This window comes from Dromaius novaehollandiae, chromosome 18, assembly GCF_036370855.1.
Source record: "Dromaius novaehollandiae isolate bDroNov1 chromosome 18, bDroNov1.hap1, whole genome shotgun sequence".
NCBI classification, from domain to species: Eukaryota; Metazoa; Chordata; class Aves; order Casuariiformes; family Dromaiidae; genus Dromaius; species Dromaius novaehollandiae.
Window position 1 is genome coordinate 9,392,552 of NC_088115.1, and position 17,159 is coordinate 9,409,710.

The 17,159-nt window shown below is 56.6% G+C and overlaps 1 protein-coding gene across 7 annotated transcripts; it reads left to right on the forward strand.

Annotated features, from left to right (window-relative positions):
* The first annotated feature begins 2,897 nt into the window (after positions 1–2,897).
* FDXR (ferredoxin reductase) lies at positions 2,898–13,978 on the forward strand. Of its 7 annotated transcripts, none has more exons than XM_026099121.2 (13): positions 2,910–2,982; positions 3,944–4,334; positions 4,442–4,539; positions 5,726–5,821; positions 7,189–7,311; positions 7,941–8,054; positions 8,587–8,688; positions 10,031–10,138; positions 10,375–10,459; positions 11,252–11,466; positions 11,812–11,983; positions 12,457–12,630; positions 13,350–13,978. In XM_026099121.2, exons 2-13 carry the CDS (start codon positions 4,304–4,306, stop codon positions 13,478–13,480), a joined length of 1,449 nt encoding a protein of 482 aa, XP_025954906.2. In that variant the 5' UTR covers positions 2,910–2,982; positions 3,944–4,303; the 3' UTR covers positions 13,481–13,978. The 7 variants fall into 7 exon arrangements, with proteins under 7 accessions (XP_025954901.2, XP_025954906.2, XP_064378695.1 ...); XM_064522625.1 differs by having other exon boundaries at positions 2,918–2,982; positions 3,941–4,334; XM_064522624.1 differs by having other exon boundaries at positions 2,951–2,982; positions 3,712–4,334.
* Positions 13,979–17,159: the final 3,181 nt, after the last annotated feature.

A 17,159-nucleotide genomic window follows, 5' to 3' on the forward strand; every position in this document is an offset into this window, starting at 1 on the left:
AGCTCTGCCTGGCTCCAAGAGGGCATTTTGGCAGCAGGGATTTGCAGGGATTTGCCTCCAGAGCCCGAAGCTGCGGTTACCCTGGGATGGGCGGCAGGGAAAGGGTCACGCTGGGGAGCCCGCGATGTGTGTGCTCCCACCAGCCCCACGTGCGGGTTTATTGACCCAGGACGTTGTGAAATCTCCGAAGGGCGAATTCTCGCCCTTTGAGCTTGGGTTACGCCAGCCCCATAGGCAGCAATGAAATTCAGGGGTGGTGTGGGGGCTGAGCAGCCCCACGCTCGCCGAGGGGTGAGCCGGGGCGGCGTGGTGACCCGTGCCAGCACCGCCGCCAGGATGCTGCGATCGCGCTCCTAATTGAGGGCCGGAGATGAGCTACGCTGAACGTGCCAAATTAATGGTGCTCCTGGCTCCAGCAAGAGGGGTTTTAAGTGTGCATTAGCAGCAGGCTCAGCTCAGCGGGGGTAATCTCGGCAGCACGTGTCCCTCCAGATTTTCCAGCCCTGCTGCGAGAGGAGCACAAAATGCTATTTCACCTCCTGTGTCGCAACACGATCAGCCCCAAAGTATTTCCAAGTGCAGGTGGGAGCAGCAGCCCTTTCCATGGCTGCGTTTCGGCGGATATCATTTCATGTAGTGCCATCTAAAGGCAAATGTTTGCAGCCACTTCGGTCAGCAGGAGATGACTTGTGATCTGGGAACTATCTGCATTATTTGCTGTTGGAAATGGCAATTACAGCAGAGGTTAAGTGGAGGCAATGGGTTTTCCGCAGTAAAGGAGGATTTCCAGCACCCCATGGTCAGAGACTCCCAAATTTCTGCCTTTAGCTATTTTTACCACCCCGGATCTAAACAGGGCTCCTTTTGTGGGTGATATACTTTGAAATTACAGTTCCAGCCTGGTTCCTCTGGGCGATGGGTTGGAAATCCATGTTGCAGCAGGGCTGGGGGTTCAGAGCGGGAACATGGACTGTGAAGCCCTCGGAAATCCCGGCCTTTGCTGCAACCGCCCAAAAGGAGCTGAGCAGACGGAGGCATATGGCCAGCTAATGTTCTCAGCACGCCTCTGCAGAAAGCCGTGAACCAATTTCTAAGACCATGAGCGAAAGCGTGTGGGTTTTATGACCCTTATTAAAATCAGCTTTTAGCTGTAAACTCCTCTCAGTCTTAATTGCTTTTAAAAAGCCCCTTTAGTGCGCGTCTGCGTGTTTTGGCATCCATACAATCTTTAAATGTCTCCTGGGCCTGTTCAGATGATTTCCATGCCTGGTGTGTTGCACAGGGGTAAAACAGGATGGGCTGCTCCTACTGCACACACGCGGGAGTCTGTGTAGTTGAATTTTAAATGAGCCAACCGAGAGGGGAATAAAAAGGAAATAAAATAGTAGAAGGCGAAACTTTGGGTTGTACAGGACCATCACAGAGGCTGAAGCAGGAGCTTGGCAGGAGAGTTTATCCTCCAGCACTAATGTTTTATTCTTTATCAGGAGGAAGCTGCGGGTCTGTTGTAGCTGGCTCGTGGCGGGGGCGACAGGCCTCCTTACAGGGGAGGATGTTTAAAGTCAGCATCTCCTTCTCTCCTCTCCCCTCGGGGGCATCTGAGCTTCGGATCTGTGCTGAATTGCTTTCCGTTACCTCTGGAAGGCCTTTTCAGTTAACCAGCTTGCAATTAAACAAGCCAATGAAGTTAAAAGCCAAAGCAAGCATGCTTATTTGCTGCCCCTCTTCTTGCTGAATGGGAGCAGGGAAGGGCAGACTGCTCCTGCACCCCTTGCGCAGCGCAACGGGACCATCCCAGCCCAGTGACGCCTCCCGGGCTCCGGGCAGGAGCAGGGGGGGTCAGGGGCTCCCTGGAGTTGGTGCAAGATGCTTAACACAGCCACGTTCCTCTGGCATTGCCCTGCAGTGAAATGTTTAAATTCCCAATGCAGCTGATAGCCCCGTAGCCCGGCAGAGTGTCTCGACCTTAGGTCTCCCCCTCTAGAGGAGGGAGCCCCAGCGCCGGCAGGACCTTCAGGCAGCTGTTGAGGTGTTTTCTGTGAGCAGAGCCCAAGGATGGACTTGTGCATCTGCAGGAGGCGAGACCCAAACCCACCCTGCCTGTGCTGGAGGGAGGATGCTGGCAGGAGAGGCGGCAGGGAAGGCAGATGGCTGGCACTGGGGGAGGAGGGTGCAGGCCTGGACAAGGCTGATCGCTCCCAGATGTTTGGCCAGCTTTGGGCCAGTTCCAGGGCCTGTGGGACTCCTGAGCCCTGGCTGGGCCTTTCACTCCCACCTCTGGCACTGCACTTGTTTTGAGGCTGAAACCTCGCCCTGGATGAACAGGAGGTCCCTGGCCCTGCCTGTGTGGGCCATGCAGGGGGAGCAGGGGTGCCACCACACCTGGTCCCCCCAAACCCAGCACCCGCACTTGTCATCTGAGATCCCACTCCTCAAATCCCTGCATCCCTGCACTGAGCATCCCACATCTCCACACCCTGCATCACTGATCCAAGCATCCCTGCACCCCCACACCCTGCCACTCACATCCCTGCACTGAGCATCCCTGCTCCCCCCATCCCTCATCTCCACACTCTGCACCCTGCATCCCTGCGTCGCACATCCCCAGACCCTGGCACCCACGTCCTGCCCCCCACGCCCCCCGCACCCCATGGCCCTGGTGCCGGGTAGGGTACCACGGAGGCCTCACCATAGAGATGGGCAGCACGAACGGCAGCGAGATAAGCTCTCCCTCCCTGTCTCTCTATGGTACACCTGACTTCCGGGTGGCCGTGAAGGTCGTCGCACGCTGCCATTGGCTGTCGGCCCGAGGGTGGGGCAGCGGGGCGCGGCGTGGCGCAGCGTGGGCGGGGTTACGCTAAGCAGTTGCGCTTTCCGGCTTCGCGATTGGTCAGCGGGACGGGGGCGGGGCGAGTGCGGCGGCGACGGCGGCCGGGATGGGGCCAGGCGGCGCGTGCTGGAGGGGTGGCGGCGTCCCGGGTGGTGAGGGGCAGCGGCGGCACCGGGGGCCTCGCGGAGCCGGGCCGGGGGGAGCGCGGCCGGGGGGGGGACCGTGCTCCGGGCCTGGGGGACCGAGGGACCGGGGGGGACCGTGCTCCGGGCCTGGGGGACCGGGAGGAACCGGGCCGGTGGGGAAGACCGGTGTTCCGAGCCCGGGGGTCGGCGGTGCCCGGTGTTTCGGGGCAGGGGGCCAGGGAGGGGGGCACTGGGGGTGCTGGAGGGCTGCGGGAGTCCCGGGCTCTGGCGGGGAAGGGCTGGGGGGTGCCTGGGGCTCCCTGGGAGGGCAGGGGGGCTGGGGGCTGGCCCCACAGGGGACATAGCGCTGGCTCCGTGGGGGACGAGGGCTCTGGGCGTCGCCGGCAGCGCGGCTCTGGGAGCTGTGGATCAAGGCTTCGGTACAGTGCGAGGGAGGGCCAAGCTGCGGAGCACGGGATCAGTACGAGGGGCTGGTGTGGCCTGGGGAGCAAGGGGCGCTTTCGAGGCTGGGGGGGCTTGTAGTGCCCACATGTGGGCTGCCGGCGTCACCGGGGACCCGGAGGTGCTGCCATAGCCCTGCCTTTGCCCTGGGGCCTGCAGGGAACTGGGAGATCGGAGCAGGCTCAGCACCAGCAACCGCCACCGGCCCTGGGACTCAGAAAGGGACCGTGTGGGAGTCCCGGCCTGACGCAAATAACAGGGCTTTTTGCTATTTCTGTGGATTACGTGGATTAGGAAGGTGCAGGTGGCAGGTTACTGCAGGGCGGCCAAAGGGTGGTAGCTTGAGGCAGTGCTGCTCAGAGTCGAGGTGGTTTGTTTGTGGCCTGAGGGACTCTCCCACCCACGTTCCTCCACGAGTTGAGGGGTGAATCTGCCTCTTAGGTTGGCATGGTGATATTTGTTTGCCCCCTTTTTGCCATAGGACTAATGTACTTAAAAGCCCTTTCAGCACGGTTTCTATAAGTAGGTGAAATGGCTGTGTCTCAGCCTGCCTGGATCCAGCCGGAGGAGGCAGAGCCGGTGTTGGAACCTGGGAGAGCCTAGGAAACTGTCAGGGGCTTTGCCCTAGCCATGTTCTGCTGGAAAAGCCTTGTTCTTGCCAAAAGAAGCAGAGCTGGGAGGTATCTACTCCTACTAGCTGTAAATGCCAAGGTCATGGACTTGGCAGAGAGCTGGAGCTATCAGCTTTGACCTCGAGGTGTTTTGCCTCAAATATATTTTGAGGAAAAAAACTGCTGCATTGATGGGCTAGAGGCTGTGCCTAGCCTGAACCGGCAAACAGGCCGTCATCTCCACCCCGAGCGGCTGCAGCGTGGCTGAGTGTGCGATGGCCAGTGCGGGAAGACGTGCCAGTCTGGGTCAGTGTTCCCGCGGGGTCTAAGGGAAGCGCTGCTGCTGGGGCAGCCTGACGTGGGAGTCAGCAGTTTGCACAGCACCATGTCGCCTCTGTTCTTTGCGTGTCCAGGTTTGAAGCGGTGGCTGTCATCACAGGGCCTGGCTCCTCGTGTCTGCGTGGTAGGCAGCGGTCCTGCGGGGTTTTACACGGCTCAGCACATCCTCAAGGTACTGGGGCTTGGACGCGATGCATGGGAGGGTTTGGGTGAGGGCTCTGACTTTCCTCCTGTGGGATGAGGGAGGCATTTTGATGCTGTGTGGCTATAAGTGGCACCAGTTTGGGGACTGGTTTCATGTGCTCCTGTCCCCGCTCCAGCTAGGTGTGTGTTGCTGGGGAGGCTGCTTGCAACAACCCTGGTCCCTGCAGAGTTGTCCTGGCCGCTTTAGCTGTAGGGCCTGGGGAAGGTGTCCTCCGCTCCCCAACCCTGCCCTGCCTCTGAGTCACCCAGGCCAGAACCTGGCCTGGCTGCATTGCTGTGAGTTAAGAATTAAGTGATTTTTCTAGAATCAAATAAAACTGCAGATGTCTGTGTTGCTTGGACCTGTTCTTCCCTAGTGCTTAATAGAGGGAGTGCGGAGGAACAGCTTTCCTAACTCCTCCTCCGGTTGAACTAGGGCAAACGGGTGATCCTCTGCCTGGGCACTGTAAATGTTAGTGCTCTGGGTGATCAGAGCTCTGACTGGAAATGAGACTGGATCATGGATCTGAGCTACTGGTGCTGACCAGAGATGCAGCAGCTTAACCTAGTTATTGAACTGTGCTGTATTGTCTCTGGAGTGTGTTGGAAAATAGCTGTTACTAAGCCTCAGGGACAAATTTCAGGGCTACTTAATCTCTGGGAAGAGGCTGACTCAAAATACAAGATAACAAAACACTTGCAGCAAAGCGTTTGTCTAAAATCCCCACGGGCTCCAACCCTGAGATGACTCAGCTCAGTGGGATCTCGGGTTCGGGGCTGCGGGAACGGCTGCTGGGGGCTGGCAAACAGCCTGGTGGGCCCTCCCAGCACCGAGGGTGCTGCACCTGGTGCTTCACATCCAGCTCTTGGGGCTTCCCATGATCCCAGGGACCAGCGGCAGTCAGCTGGGCAGACTGGCAATTTGCTGCCTGGCTGTGTCTAGCTGCGAGGTGGCCGAAGCAGGTACAGCATCACCTCATGCATCAAAGAGCTGTGAAGAGTCTGGAAGAGGCTGTGTTTTGCTTTGCCATCCCTTGTTTCTGGCTGTAGGCTCTGGGCGCACCCCTCCCTCCTGCCCCAGCAGCAGGCGAGTGATGCGTGGCCCTCCTGAGAGCTGCTAGGCTCATGTGGCCTTTCTGTCCTTGTTCCTTAACTGTGACTTCTTTCTCCTTTAGCACCATGACCTGGCACGAGTGGATATCTATGAGAAGCTGCCTGTTCCTTTTGGGCTCGTCCGTTTTGGCGTGGCACCAGACCACCCTGAAGTAAAGGTTAGTGCTGGCTTCCTTCCCTCACCCATGGCACTTCCATCCTGATGGCTGTAGGTGCAGGCCAGGCAGTCAGTGTCCTTCGTGGTGCCTCACAGCTAGTCCTGGTCTGGGGCTATCACACTGCAGTGGTCCTATGATGTTCCAGGCTCCTCTTTGTCCCCTCTGAGACCCAGCAAGGCCACGGCCTGGTGATACGGGACATCTGGCTTTACGGCTCTGAAAGCCAGGTCAAAACACAGGGGCTGTGTGGTGGGAATCACTGCTCTGGGATAAACTCACGGCGCTGTTCAGACGGGCTGAGAACAAGAAGTGCTGAGGGGTTTTCTTTGTACTAAGAAACTTTAAGTCGACAGGACATTGTCTGCTCTCCTGCAGCTGCCGTGGCATCAGGACGGACTCTGCGTCTCATGCTGTGCCCTAGTCTGGGAGTGCAGTTGTCTGCCAGAGCTCAGTCTGGACCCGTTTTGGGTCACTGGGAATATGCAGATCTGCTATTAGGGGTGAGGGCTGTATGTGCATGCCCGGGCAAGGAGAAATTAAACCAAAGAGATACTGAAGTCAACCTGTTTTCCTTTGCTCTGCAAGGGGCATGAGTTGTGCACAGCAGTAGCTGCTGTGTCTGAGCTGGGGTGGAGGTGACTGCAGTAGGAGTTACACAGGAGACCCAGAGACAGCAATATTCTGTGACAATTCCCCCATGTAGTCTCCTGAGATAATCAGACCAAAATGCATGCGTCCATTTAAATTTAAAGGCAAGGAGTAACGGTGTGGACATATGGGATATACGTGGGTTTGGGGCGATTTCCTGCAATATGGTGATATCTGTCCTGTTACCAGACATAGTGTCATTGGACCTTCAAGGGAAGAAGGGGTTTTTGGTGCATAGCCCCATTTGCTCAGGAGAAAAGGTTTTGGATGCAGTCCTGCCTCATGTCCGCTCCTGATGAAGAGGGTTTCTAGGAAGGCTTGACACAAGAGGCTGGCGGGAGGATCTAACAGGCAGCAGTCTTGATGGAAAGGGTTGTTTGGCAGGGCTGTGTTGCAAGTGTCGCCTTTGGGAAGGAGTTTTCTCCCACAGCAGTGTTTACTGAGGCTAAAAATACTAAAAGCTTCCCATCCTCTCCAAGGGGATGCAAAAAATGGATCTTCCTTTCTGCAAGGGTGGGGGGAAACGGTGCCAAGTCACAGCTGTGTTTATCTTGTGGTGAATTATCTGCGGCCATTGTTAGATAAGAGTCTCAGAATAACTGAGAGAGAAACGGTTTCAAGGCTGGGGAGGAAAGGGAATGGGGACCTCCTGTCACTAGCAGACCTTGGCTCCTGGCTGTGTTTGATGTAACCTTCTGGTGCTTGTTTGATCTTGGCAGAATGTAATCAACACGTTCACGCACACGGCGCGCTCGGACCGCTGCGCCTACTACGGGAACATCACGGTGGGCAGGGACGTCACGGTGGGAGAGCTGCAGCAGGCCTATCATGCCGTGGTGCTGGTGGGTAACAACACCTCGCTGGGAGGTGCTGAAGCAAGGGCTGCCCTGGTTTTGCGGAGGTTGTGGGCAGGGTCTGTTGGGTTATTCCCACTGGGATCTTGAGAAGAGGGTTTGGTTGGGTGAGGTGTTTCTGGGTGCCTTATTACTGTGGTAAACTCAGCCTCTCCCCAGCTCTGGGACAACTTCGTGGCCCTGAAGTGCTAGGAGATGTGTCCAAAGCCTCTTGGAGAGCATGTGTTAGAGCAGAATGTCAAATGCAGGTCTCAGACCCCAGAGTAAGGAGCAGTTGTTGAGGGACCTGTTCCCTGTAATGGCTGATATCTGCCTGATGTGAATTTGTTGCCATCTCTTGAGCCCTGAGTGCTGTCCTGGGCATGTCACATTCTGCCTAGGCCTGGGGTGGCCAGGTTCGGTGCTGGGCTCAGTACCTGGAGCAGTGTCTGAGGGGATGGGTGAAGACCCTGTGCTTGGGCTGTATTTATCCACGCAGTTGAGTGTCCAGGCCCTTGGGCAAGGGTTGGCAGTTGTGGAGTGTCCTGGCAGTGGGGATTGCTGGAGGGAGACGTTTATGATGTGGGGTGAAACCCTGCAAACAGTGGCTCCTCTGACTGTACCTGCTTTCTCCCCAGAGTTACGGTGCTGAAGATAACCGGGTCCTGGGGATCCCAGGGGAAAATCTCTCTGGGGTTTATTCGGCCCGAGCGTTTGTGGGCTGGTACAACGGGCTGCCCGAGAACCGAGATGTAAGTACAGCAGTTTGTTTCCCTGCCTTCCTCTCCTGACCTGCATCCAGATGCAGGCATCCAGCTCCAGATTAAGTCCTGCCTGAAAGGCCTGCAATTGGAAAAGATTAGCAGGCACCACATTAAATCCTTCTTAGATGATAGAAATGTGAACAATTTGCACATCAGCAAGAGCGGATTAGCTGGCTCTGTAGGTTGCCAGCACCTTTTGGCCAGGCCAGATGGGAACCCAGGGGGATGCTCTGCTTTGGCCTGAGGAGGTTTTTTGGCTGGCCCTGCCAAAATAGCCACCGCTCCCAGAGACACCATCTCGGAGGGAGGGGGACAGGGGAATCACAGGGGTCCCCATGAGCAGCTGTGCTGCTGTGTCCCCTCTGGGAGGAGGCCAGCGTGGAGTTACCCTGTCTGCATCATCTCCGTTTGGTGAAAAGGGAGGCAAAAGGGAATTTGAGTGGTGGGAATGCAACCAAGGGGAGAGAGATCCTGGAAGCCTTGTGAATTCGCTCATGACTGTGCCTTTCTCTCCCCGCAGCTGAAGCCTGACCTGAGCTGTGAGACAGTGCTGGTTCTGGGCCATGGCAATGTGGCACTGGATGTTGCCCGGATTCTCCTGTCCCCACTGGATCTCCTCAGGGTAAGTCACGGGGGGATGTTTCAGGCTGTGAAGGCAGTGTGTGGCCCAGATTTGTTCCCCACCAGATCACTGATCTCAGCATAATCTCTGAGAGAGCTACCTCTACTGGGCATGGACTTCCTGGACCCTCCTTGTCTCTGAGCTCTTTCACCAGGGAAAGATATTGCCCCACAGTCTGTAAGGTATGAACTGAGGCTGTGGCCTGGCCAGTCAGTGGTAACACTGCAGAGCTCTGTGGATCACTGGCTTCTTGGGTGCTTGTATCCAAAGTGGGGTGCTGGTATCCCAAATGGTTTGCAGTTGAGCTTTATCATTTCCTGTGAGAAACAAAGGAGAAGATGCTCAGTCTCTTCCATCACCAAACTGGAAGCTTCTCCTATTGGGATTTTTTTCTGCTGTAGCTCAGGACAGAAGCCTGGCTCTTGCTGGTAGCTCTGGGCACACTGGTTGCTGTGTGCACGACCAAGCTAGTGGACCTCTCTCACTGCTGTGCTCCCTATGGATGGCTGGGAGCTGATTGGCACCAGCTGCTCCATACTGCTGCTGTCCCCCCAGATGTTAGCAGCAAAGGCTCTCCCTCCTGGAGAACTGCCACGAGGTTCATTACAGCTGTGCAACAACTTCCTGGATTAATGACTAAATTAACGACTAATGAATGACTAAAAAAACTAAAAGAGAGACTGTCAACCTCTTAGAGGTGTAAATGGTTAAACCCAGCTGGGGAGCAGTGCTGTGAAGGACGTGGTGCTGGAAATGAGTGACAGAGCATGCAGGCAGTTTCCTGCTAAGGATATTGGTCTGGGATGGTTTATCCTGATTACCTGGTGTCCCTCCCTGGAGTGTGGGGTTGATACAAGATACAAACCAGCAGTCGAGCACTGGTGATGCTTGTGTTTGTGCTCGAAGCTGTCTGGGGTGGACAGGCAGTGATTCGAGCTGTGATTCATAGTGGGTTTCACCTGAGCACCTGTGTATCCTGAGACTGGAAGTCACCCAAGAGCAACTGCAGGTACCCCAAAACCAAGGTCACTGGGGAGTTCTTTGCTCTTTTAGCCCCAAGATTAAACCTGCCTGGGGAAGATCCCCTCGAGGCAATCTCATGGGTTGTTGACTCCTTACCTCTGCTCTGTTGTGGCCTCAGAAAGTACTTTCAGTGTTGAGGGAATAGCCGCTAAATAGCTCTGTGCAAAGCAAGATGACTTGCTTTCCCTCCCACCCTGGTCTCCCTGCACGTACAGCCTGGTGTTCTGCTGATTTTTCTCCTTCAGAGGCTGTGCCTTTCCCCAGCTTCCTCCAGATCTGCCCTGGTCCCACTCTCCTGTCGTGCGTCTGTGTCTTGCAGAAGACTGACATCACTGACAGCTCCTTGGCAGCTCTTGCCTGCAGCAAGGTGAAGCGCGTGTGGCTCGTTGGGAGGAGGGGACCTCTCCAGGTTGCTTTCACCATCAAGGTAAGGCTGGTGTTTGAGCTGGGGGTGCTGGAGGGAGCTGTGTCCCTGACATTGAACCCCAGGCCTCCCTTCCACAGTGGGGAGAGGTGGTCTGTCAGTGGGTGGGTGAACCTGGATGTCCTAGTTCCTGTACCCACTTGTGGGCTCTTAGCCTGGACTGCCAGGGAAGGGGAGCCCGGTGTTGTTGGACATCCTCTCTCCACTGCGTGTAATGTCTTCCTGCCTGCAATTCCCAGGAGCTGCGGGAGATGATAAACTTGCCTGGTGCCAGACCTGTCTTGGACCCTGCTGATTTCACAGGCCTTGGAAATGCTGTTAAAGGTGAGGGAAACGTGCTGTGTTCCTCTGGACAGGGACTCACCTTGGCAATCAGGCACCCAGGAGAATTCTGGAGATGCTCAAAAAGTGCAGGATGAACCCGAAAGCCATGTTTTCCTTCCCCACCTGGTTCCTGAAGAACAACAGAACCAGTACAGGACTTCCCTCTCCTCCTTATACTGAGGTTCCTGTTCGTAGGTGCTCTTCCTGCCCATCTTTATTTCCTGGATCAGAGAGACTCTTGCCTTGTGTGGCCTTAATGTGTGGCACGTGAGAGCCAGCTGGCCGTGGTGTGGCTTGTCCTCAGGATGATGGGAGGGAGACCAGAAAGGCAGGAGGACAGCCCCTTTCTCCCTCTTTGTATGCTGCCTTGCCATTTGGGATGTAATTGCTCTCTGAGTGATGAGGGCAGGAGGCTGGGGAAGGGTGAGGAAACCTATCAGGGGACATCCCAGGGCTGTTGATTTAAGAGCATTGTGTAGAGCTAAAAAGAGAAGGCTGAGTCCAGGGATGTCTAGAGACTTGCTCTCCTCCATGAGCTGCTGCCTCTGAGCACTAGCAAGACAGCAAAATTGTAGGCTTTGATGTGTGTGTCCCACTGGCCTCAAGCCTCAGGCGCTCTCCTGGTCACTTTGACTTGCTGTTTGTCATCTCAAAGGCATTGGGCTGTGTGACAAACTCTAGATGGGCGCTCACATACGAGTGAAAACTGCCTTGACGTGGCCTCGGCTCCATGCTATTTCTCAAGGGGCTTTTGTTGAGGTCCCTGTTCTGAAGGTCTCTCTTTGCTCCTAGATGCCCCCAGGCCCAGGAAGCGGCTTACTGAGCTGATGATCAAAACAGCCTTGGAGAAGCCCGGGGAGAAGATGGTGGCAGCACGGGTGGCGGCGGCACAGGCAGCGGCGGCCCGGGAATGGGGCTTGAGGTTCCAGCGCAGCCCCCAGGAGGTGCTGCCCACTGCTGACGGGAGGCGGGCGAGGGGCGTCCGCATGGCCCTGACCCGGCTGGAGGTACGGGCTCGAGGGGGCCCTTCTGCGGTGCTGGGCTGGCCCAAGCAGGGCTGGGGGATTGAGCAGGGAACTGGTGCATCCCTGCAGCCTTTGGGAATCTCTGCACTGATCCAAAAGCAGCTTTATGTTCCCTGGCTAATTGGAAGGGCTGATGGCAGGCGCCTGGGGAAGCCGGTACCCCCTACTAGAGCCTTTCCCTTCCTAAAGGGAGCTGCTCTGTGTTGCTGCTGCAGAAAGGCCTTCAGCAAATACCCGGGGATCAAGGATGCCAAGGGCACCAGAGGAGGCTCTTGCTCTGCATCCAGGGCTGTCCGGGGGTCAGCAGCCTCTTCCTCCCTCTCGCAGGGCTCGGGTGACTCTGCCAAAGCCATCCCCACTGGAGAGGTGGAGGAGCTTGAGTGTGGACTGGTCCTCAGCAGCATCGGCTACCGGAGCCTGCCCCTGGACCCGGCTGTACCCTTCGATCCTCAGCGCGGCGTCATCCCCAACAGCTCGGGCAGGGTGGAGGGTGCTCCAGGTCTGTATCTACTGGGGTGTGCGTGGGTGTGTGCTGAGCACAGCTGGCAGTTTGTGGGGTTTGAGGCGAAAAACCCTGTTCGCCAAGGACACTGATACAGGCAGTCATGTGTGTCAGGCAGTGGAAACTGAGGAACCAAGCTGCATCTGTCAGACGTCCTGTTCCCAGTTCACATTAGTGACTTCTATTTTTGCAGCAGACAGCGCTGAAGGACATGGCTGTTTTACTAGGCCTTGGAGTCTGTAACTAAAATGATACAGCCCAAATGGCTGTTTAGTGCTAGTCTGAAGTTGCACAAATTCCTGTGTCAGCACCATCAGAAGACCACACTCGGTCACCACCAAAGAGGTGGATTCTTCCACCACCCACTGCTTGAGGTGGCACCCAGGGCTGGGAGAGGGCAGGAGCCTGGAGCCAGGAGGGTTCGTGGCCACGTGTCGGACTGAGCCTGGCTGCTCGCTGTGCCTGTGCAGGTCTGTACTGCAGCGGGTGGGTGAAGAGAGGACCCACAGGAGTCATCATCACCACCATGAACGACAGCTTTGACACTGCCCAGTCTGTGCTGGAGGACCTCCAGGCGGGCGTGCTGGACGTGTCTGTCTCCAGAGAAGGCTTCGGGGCCGTGGGGAGCATCCTACGCAGCCGAGGTCAGTGAGTGTGTGTGGGGGCCTCCACAGCAGACAGCATAACAGTATGGTGCAGCCAAACTCCTCGTGGATCTTGATATCCAGGGACAGCGTGTCCCACATGCTCTTTTGGGAGTGCAGTCCAAACTGAGGAAGTGCGTCGTGCTGCTGTGTCACTGCTCCGAAGCACAAGGAGCAGTGAGACTTGAATTTGCTCAAAATCGGTGTCATTGCTAAGGTTAATGACCACTTTCCGGGGAAGGCTGTTAAAAGCAGTGCAGACCTTGGGTAAAATGTCACTGTCAGCTGCGTAGACAGCGAGCTATTGCTCTTGAATGGCTTTCTTAGCGATCCTTCCAGGCAAATTTGGGGAAAGATTAAAATGCCCAAGAGAGTCATTTGCTGTTGCTGTGCTTAAAGGCATTCGATTAAAGTGTGTGTTTGCCTCTTAACTGTCCAAGGCTTAACAGTGAACTGGAAGTGTGTTTTCCCCTAAGGTGGTGCTATACTCGCTGTTGTTACGGCTTGCAAAGGTCTGACTAACCAGATTTGACTCGAACCCGCAATCTCTCTCCTCGCGGTGGTAGAAATTATTATTCCTCTGTGATGCTGAAGTCTGACACCGTGTTGGAAAAGGCCAGGGTTTGCTTTGCACATGAGGCCCCTGCTAACGGGAAGGTGAGGCTGAACTCGTTCTTACTTGGTTAACATCTCCCTCCTGTCTCTCACCATCACCCCAGGTGTCCGTCCTGTTTCCTTCTCGGAGTGGGAGAAGATAGATGCTGCCGAAGTGGCAAGAGGAAAAGCTGCTGGCAAACCCCGGGAGAAGATAGTTGATCCCGAGGAGATGCTGCAGCTGATCGGTCACTAAAGCACCAGTGATGGGAACGTGGCACCGATCCACCCGGTACCCTCCTGGGGCAACGCAGCGGGTTACAGGCATGGCCTGGGAGAGCAGGGCCGGCTGGAACTGATGATCGGTCCAGGGAAGGTGCGTGATGTTTGAGGCTCTCTGGTAACAAGCTGCCAGGATTCCCAAAGTGAGTGTGTAAAAACATCTGAAGCTGCTGGCTGGCCCCACGTCCCTGCAGCCCGCGCCTGGAGGCAATTCTTGTTGTCATTCGAGTCCTTTGGGCATTAGCTTGCTAGCTGGAGCAGGTGAAGGGAGAGTCACTTGTTGCAGGAGTCTTGGCCAGAGATGTTCCCCGTGGCAAGCAGCATAGCAAAACTTCCTTGTGTCTTGCTGCCTCCCCTTTAAGCCTCAAGCCAAGTGGCTTCCTTGCCTTGTTGTCTGTGCCTGGGTTCCAAGCAAACGTTTTTTTAATAATAATTGTTTTTAAATAAACCCTGCCAGGAAAGCCAAACTGGACCTGCCACTTGAGTCTGACTTCTTTGTCTGTGACTGTCTTAATCTTCGAAGCAGCCAGTGAGTGCTGTGTCTCGTGTAGCGTGTCCGAAGGCAGGGCAGCTCCTCTTGTGCAGGGAGGGACTGCTTGCTTTCTGCCTGTTGCGAGCTCTAAACAAATAGACAAGGGCATTAATTTGCTTTCTGCCTCCCACGATCAAAACCCGAGCAGAGCGTGGATCCTCGCTGGCGGGGTGCAATGGGATAACAAGTGTGTAATTGCTTTGTTCCGGATCGTGAGGGATCCTGTGTACGCTGCTGCCTGCCAGCCCCGACTTGTGCACGCGACGCCTCTTGTCTCTTTGACTTCCTTCACTTTTTTTGGCCTGTGTGTTTTGAAGCTTATTAAATGCTCCTCTTAGCCCAAATTGACCGTGGTGACGGTGTCAGGTTTTAAGCCAGATTACAAGCCATGAGCTGTAATCTCCTCTTTATCCACGATGCAGGGGCAGCATCAGGGTGGCCCCCTCCCCACGCAGTCCTGCCACCCACGCTCTCCCTGACCTGCAGCAATCGCCACGGGAGCTCAGCAAGCACCGCGGCACTGGCATGGTGCCTGTCTCTGACCTGTGCAAATGGAGGGGATGGGTGTTGCTCATGGCTGTGTTTAGGCCTGGTAATGGATCCTGAGGTCAAACCAAGCCAGGGGACTGGAGGAGGGTGGTCGCTGATTCCCTGCTAATCTGTGATCTCTGCCGCGTCCCCTCCTGTGCCGGGGTGCTCGCCCAGCGGGCACGGTCTGCCAGGCACTGCCAGGCTGTATTGCCACACTCTGTTTCTGGTCCAAGCTTAGGCAAGGAAGATCAGTGGCTTCTCTCTCTCTCTTTTTTCTTCCCCCCCCCCCTCGTTTTCTATTTAAATCTCATTTGCAAGTTCATTAAGAAACTCAGGAAATGTGATACTAGGAACTCGTACGCAAACGAGCAATAAAGCTTTTGTCGAACAGCTGCTCGTGTGATGTGGCTCTGGTTACGTCGCATGGCTGATGCAGCCCTAATGCTGAACCCTTGAGCAGGAGATTACATCAGCTCTGGATTTGGAGGCAAATAAGCGCTTGGGAAAGGGGGGTGTGGAGGTGAGGGGGTTGCGCTCGGCGCAGGGCAGGGAGCAGGCGCTTTGGTGGATGGCCCTGCCAGAAACGTGACGCCTGCCGAAGGGCTCGTTGTGGCTGCCTCAAACCTGCAGGTAACGGGAAGTGATGGCCCAGCTCTTCCCCGGGGTTTTCTTCCTCGCCGCCTTCAATGTTGATGTCAAGGTGCTTTTGTAACCATGATACAGGTCACAGTGCTTGCTCCAAGGATGGCAAATGGCTGTTGCCAAACAACTTGTGCTTCAGGGTAATTTTGGGGACGTGACAACAGATTAAAGGCAGCATCTTTCTTTGCGGAGCCCAATATCCTTGCTCAGCCCAGCACTTGGCTGCGGCCCTGGGGTTAATGCCCCGCTCCAGGAAAGCCACAGGACCATCAAGGTCACCGAAAGACAGGGGTGGAGGACTGAACCTCCTTGGCAGAGGAAGGATCATTATGATCGTGTAAATCCTCGTTCGATACCTTCAGCTCCCCCTTCCTCTGCTGCCTGCGTGCCAAGGCCCAGCTCCGTGTCTCCTCTTCTGTCTGCTGCTCTCCATCCCTCTCTCCTGGGACGGGGACGTGTCCAGCTTCCCCAGGAAGGTCCTTATTGCCTGTCGCTGTGTCGTTAGGTGGCGCTGGGAGGCCGGGAGCAGGGAGCGGGGCGGGGGGGGGGAGCGAGGATGGGGGGGTGGCCAGGCCCCCCCCGGGACGGAGAGGGACCCGGCTGCCTTGCTGCCTGCCCAGCTGCAGCCGCTGGCCTGCCGCTCTGAGCGGGCTGGGAAGCCCTCGCAGGTCCCCCTTCCCCTTCGGATGCTGCTTTTAGGCAGAATTAACCTTGCGGGTGTTTGCTCCAGCTATCTCCCCCCGCAGCGCTGCACGCACGCCGTCCCAGCCGCGAGGCCTCCGGCTGCCTGCCAGGACCGGGCAGCTGGTGCTGGGCAGCTGCCCCGTTGCCCTCGGCTTTCTTGAGCAGCCGGAGGGGAGGAGAAGCAGCAACCAGGCAATTTTCCGCGGCGGTGGAGGAGTCGGGAAGGCGATGCTGAGTGACACCTGTCTGCTGTTGGAAGGCGGCCTGAAAAGCTGAAGTCGTTGCTGCCAGCTCTTAATGTGGACTTCCCCGCTCCGATGAGCTACGGCGCAGCTTAGCTTTAATGAAACTGCACAGAGCCGCAGAGGCCGGTGGAGATTAGCATCTGGTGAGGGATGGAGCCGAGGCCGGCCAGGCCAGGCAGGGCTCTGCGGCACGCCGGGGCCCCGAATGCAGCTCTGCTCCCACCGGATCCCTCGGCTCCTCCTGCTCCCTGCGCGGTTCTGAGCCGTGCGTTTCGCGGCACCGCGTGCACCGCTCCCGAAGGCAGCCGGGCTGGGGACGAAGCGGAGAGGGTCGTCACAGCGTGGGCTGGTAGCACAGACTAAGTGCTGAGACTTTGCAACCTCCAGCTGTTGCTTTGCCTTGTTCTGCCTCAGTTTCCCCAGCCTGCAAAGCTGCGCGGTCCAACGTCCCTCTGCCCTCGGGCGGGCTGGGGGAGGGCTGGCCTCTTGCTGCGGGGGGGCTCCTGGGCAGCTCGTAGCGGTCCAAGGAACAAGGTCAAAGACAGCCCCAAAAGCTCCCGTTGCTACAGAGCTTTGCAGTTACACCTGAGACATGTGGAGTCTCTTGCTGGCTCGGTAACAGGCTGCTTGCTGAAGTTGGCCTCCTAAAATGAGTATTTGAAGCGAGTGAGCTACCAGGTTACCTGTGTCCTGGTACAAGGGAAAAGCCAGCTGGAGTCAGGTTCCTGGTGCCGCAGGGAAGAAGTATGTTGTTGTTTAAAAGCCAGCTCACGCGACCAGAAAAACAGTCGAGAAAGCTTTTCAACGGCATAGCTAACATATAATTTTCCGGACCCATTTCCAGAGTTAGCACGTCTGCAGAGGCGGTGTCCGGCTTTCCACGCTCCCGGCCTCTCGCTGCATGAATCACCGAATTGCAGCATCCGCTCCCGGGCGCCTGGGTGAGCGTCTGCGGCGGGGCCTCGCTGGGGAACAGATGGCTCCGAGAGTGCTGACTTCAGCGCTTTGGCCCAGCGAAA

Excerpts from the sequence above, each read along its gene's own strand:
- FDXR (XM_026099116.2), top strand. The coding sequence starts at position 2,937 with ATGGGGCCAGGCGGCGCGTGCTGGAGGGGTGGCGGCGTCCCGGGTG. Across the intron at positions 4,540-5,725 it reads CGGCTCAGCACATCCTCAAG|CACCATGACCTGGCACGAGT; the intron begins GTACTGGGGCTT and ends TTTCTCCTTTAG. Across the intron at positions 5,822-7,188 it reads CAGACCACCCTGAAGTAAAG|AATGTAATCAACACGTTCAC; the intron begins GTTAGTGCTGGC and ends TGATCTTGGCAG.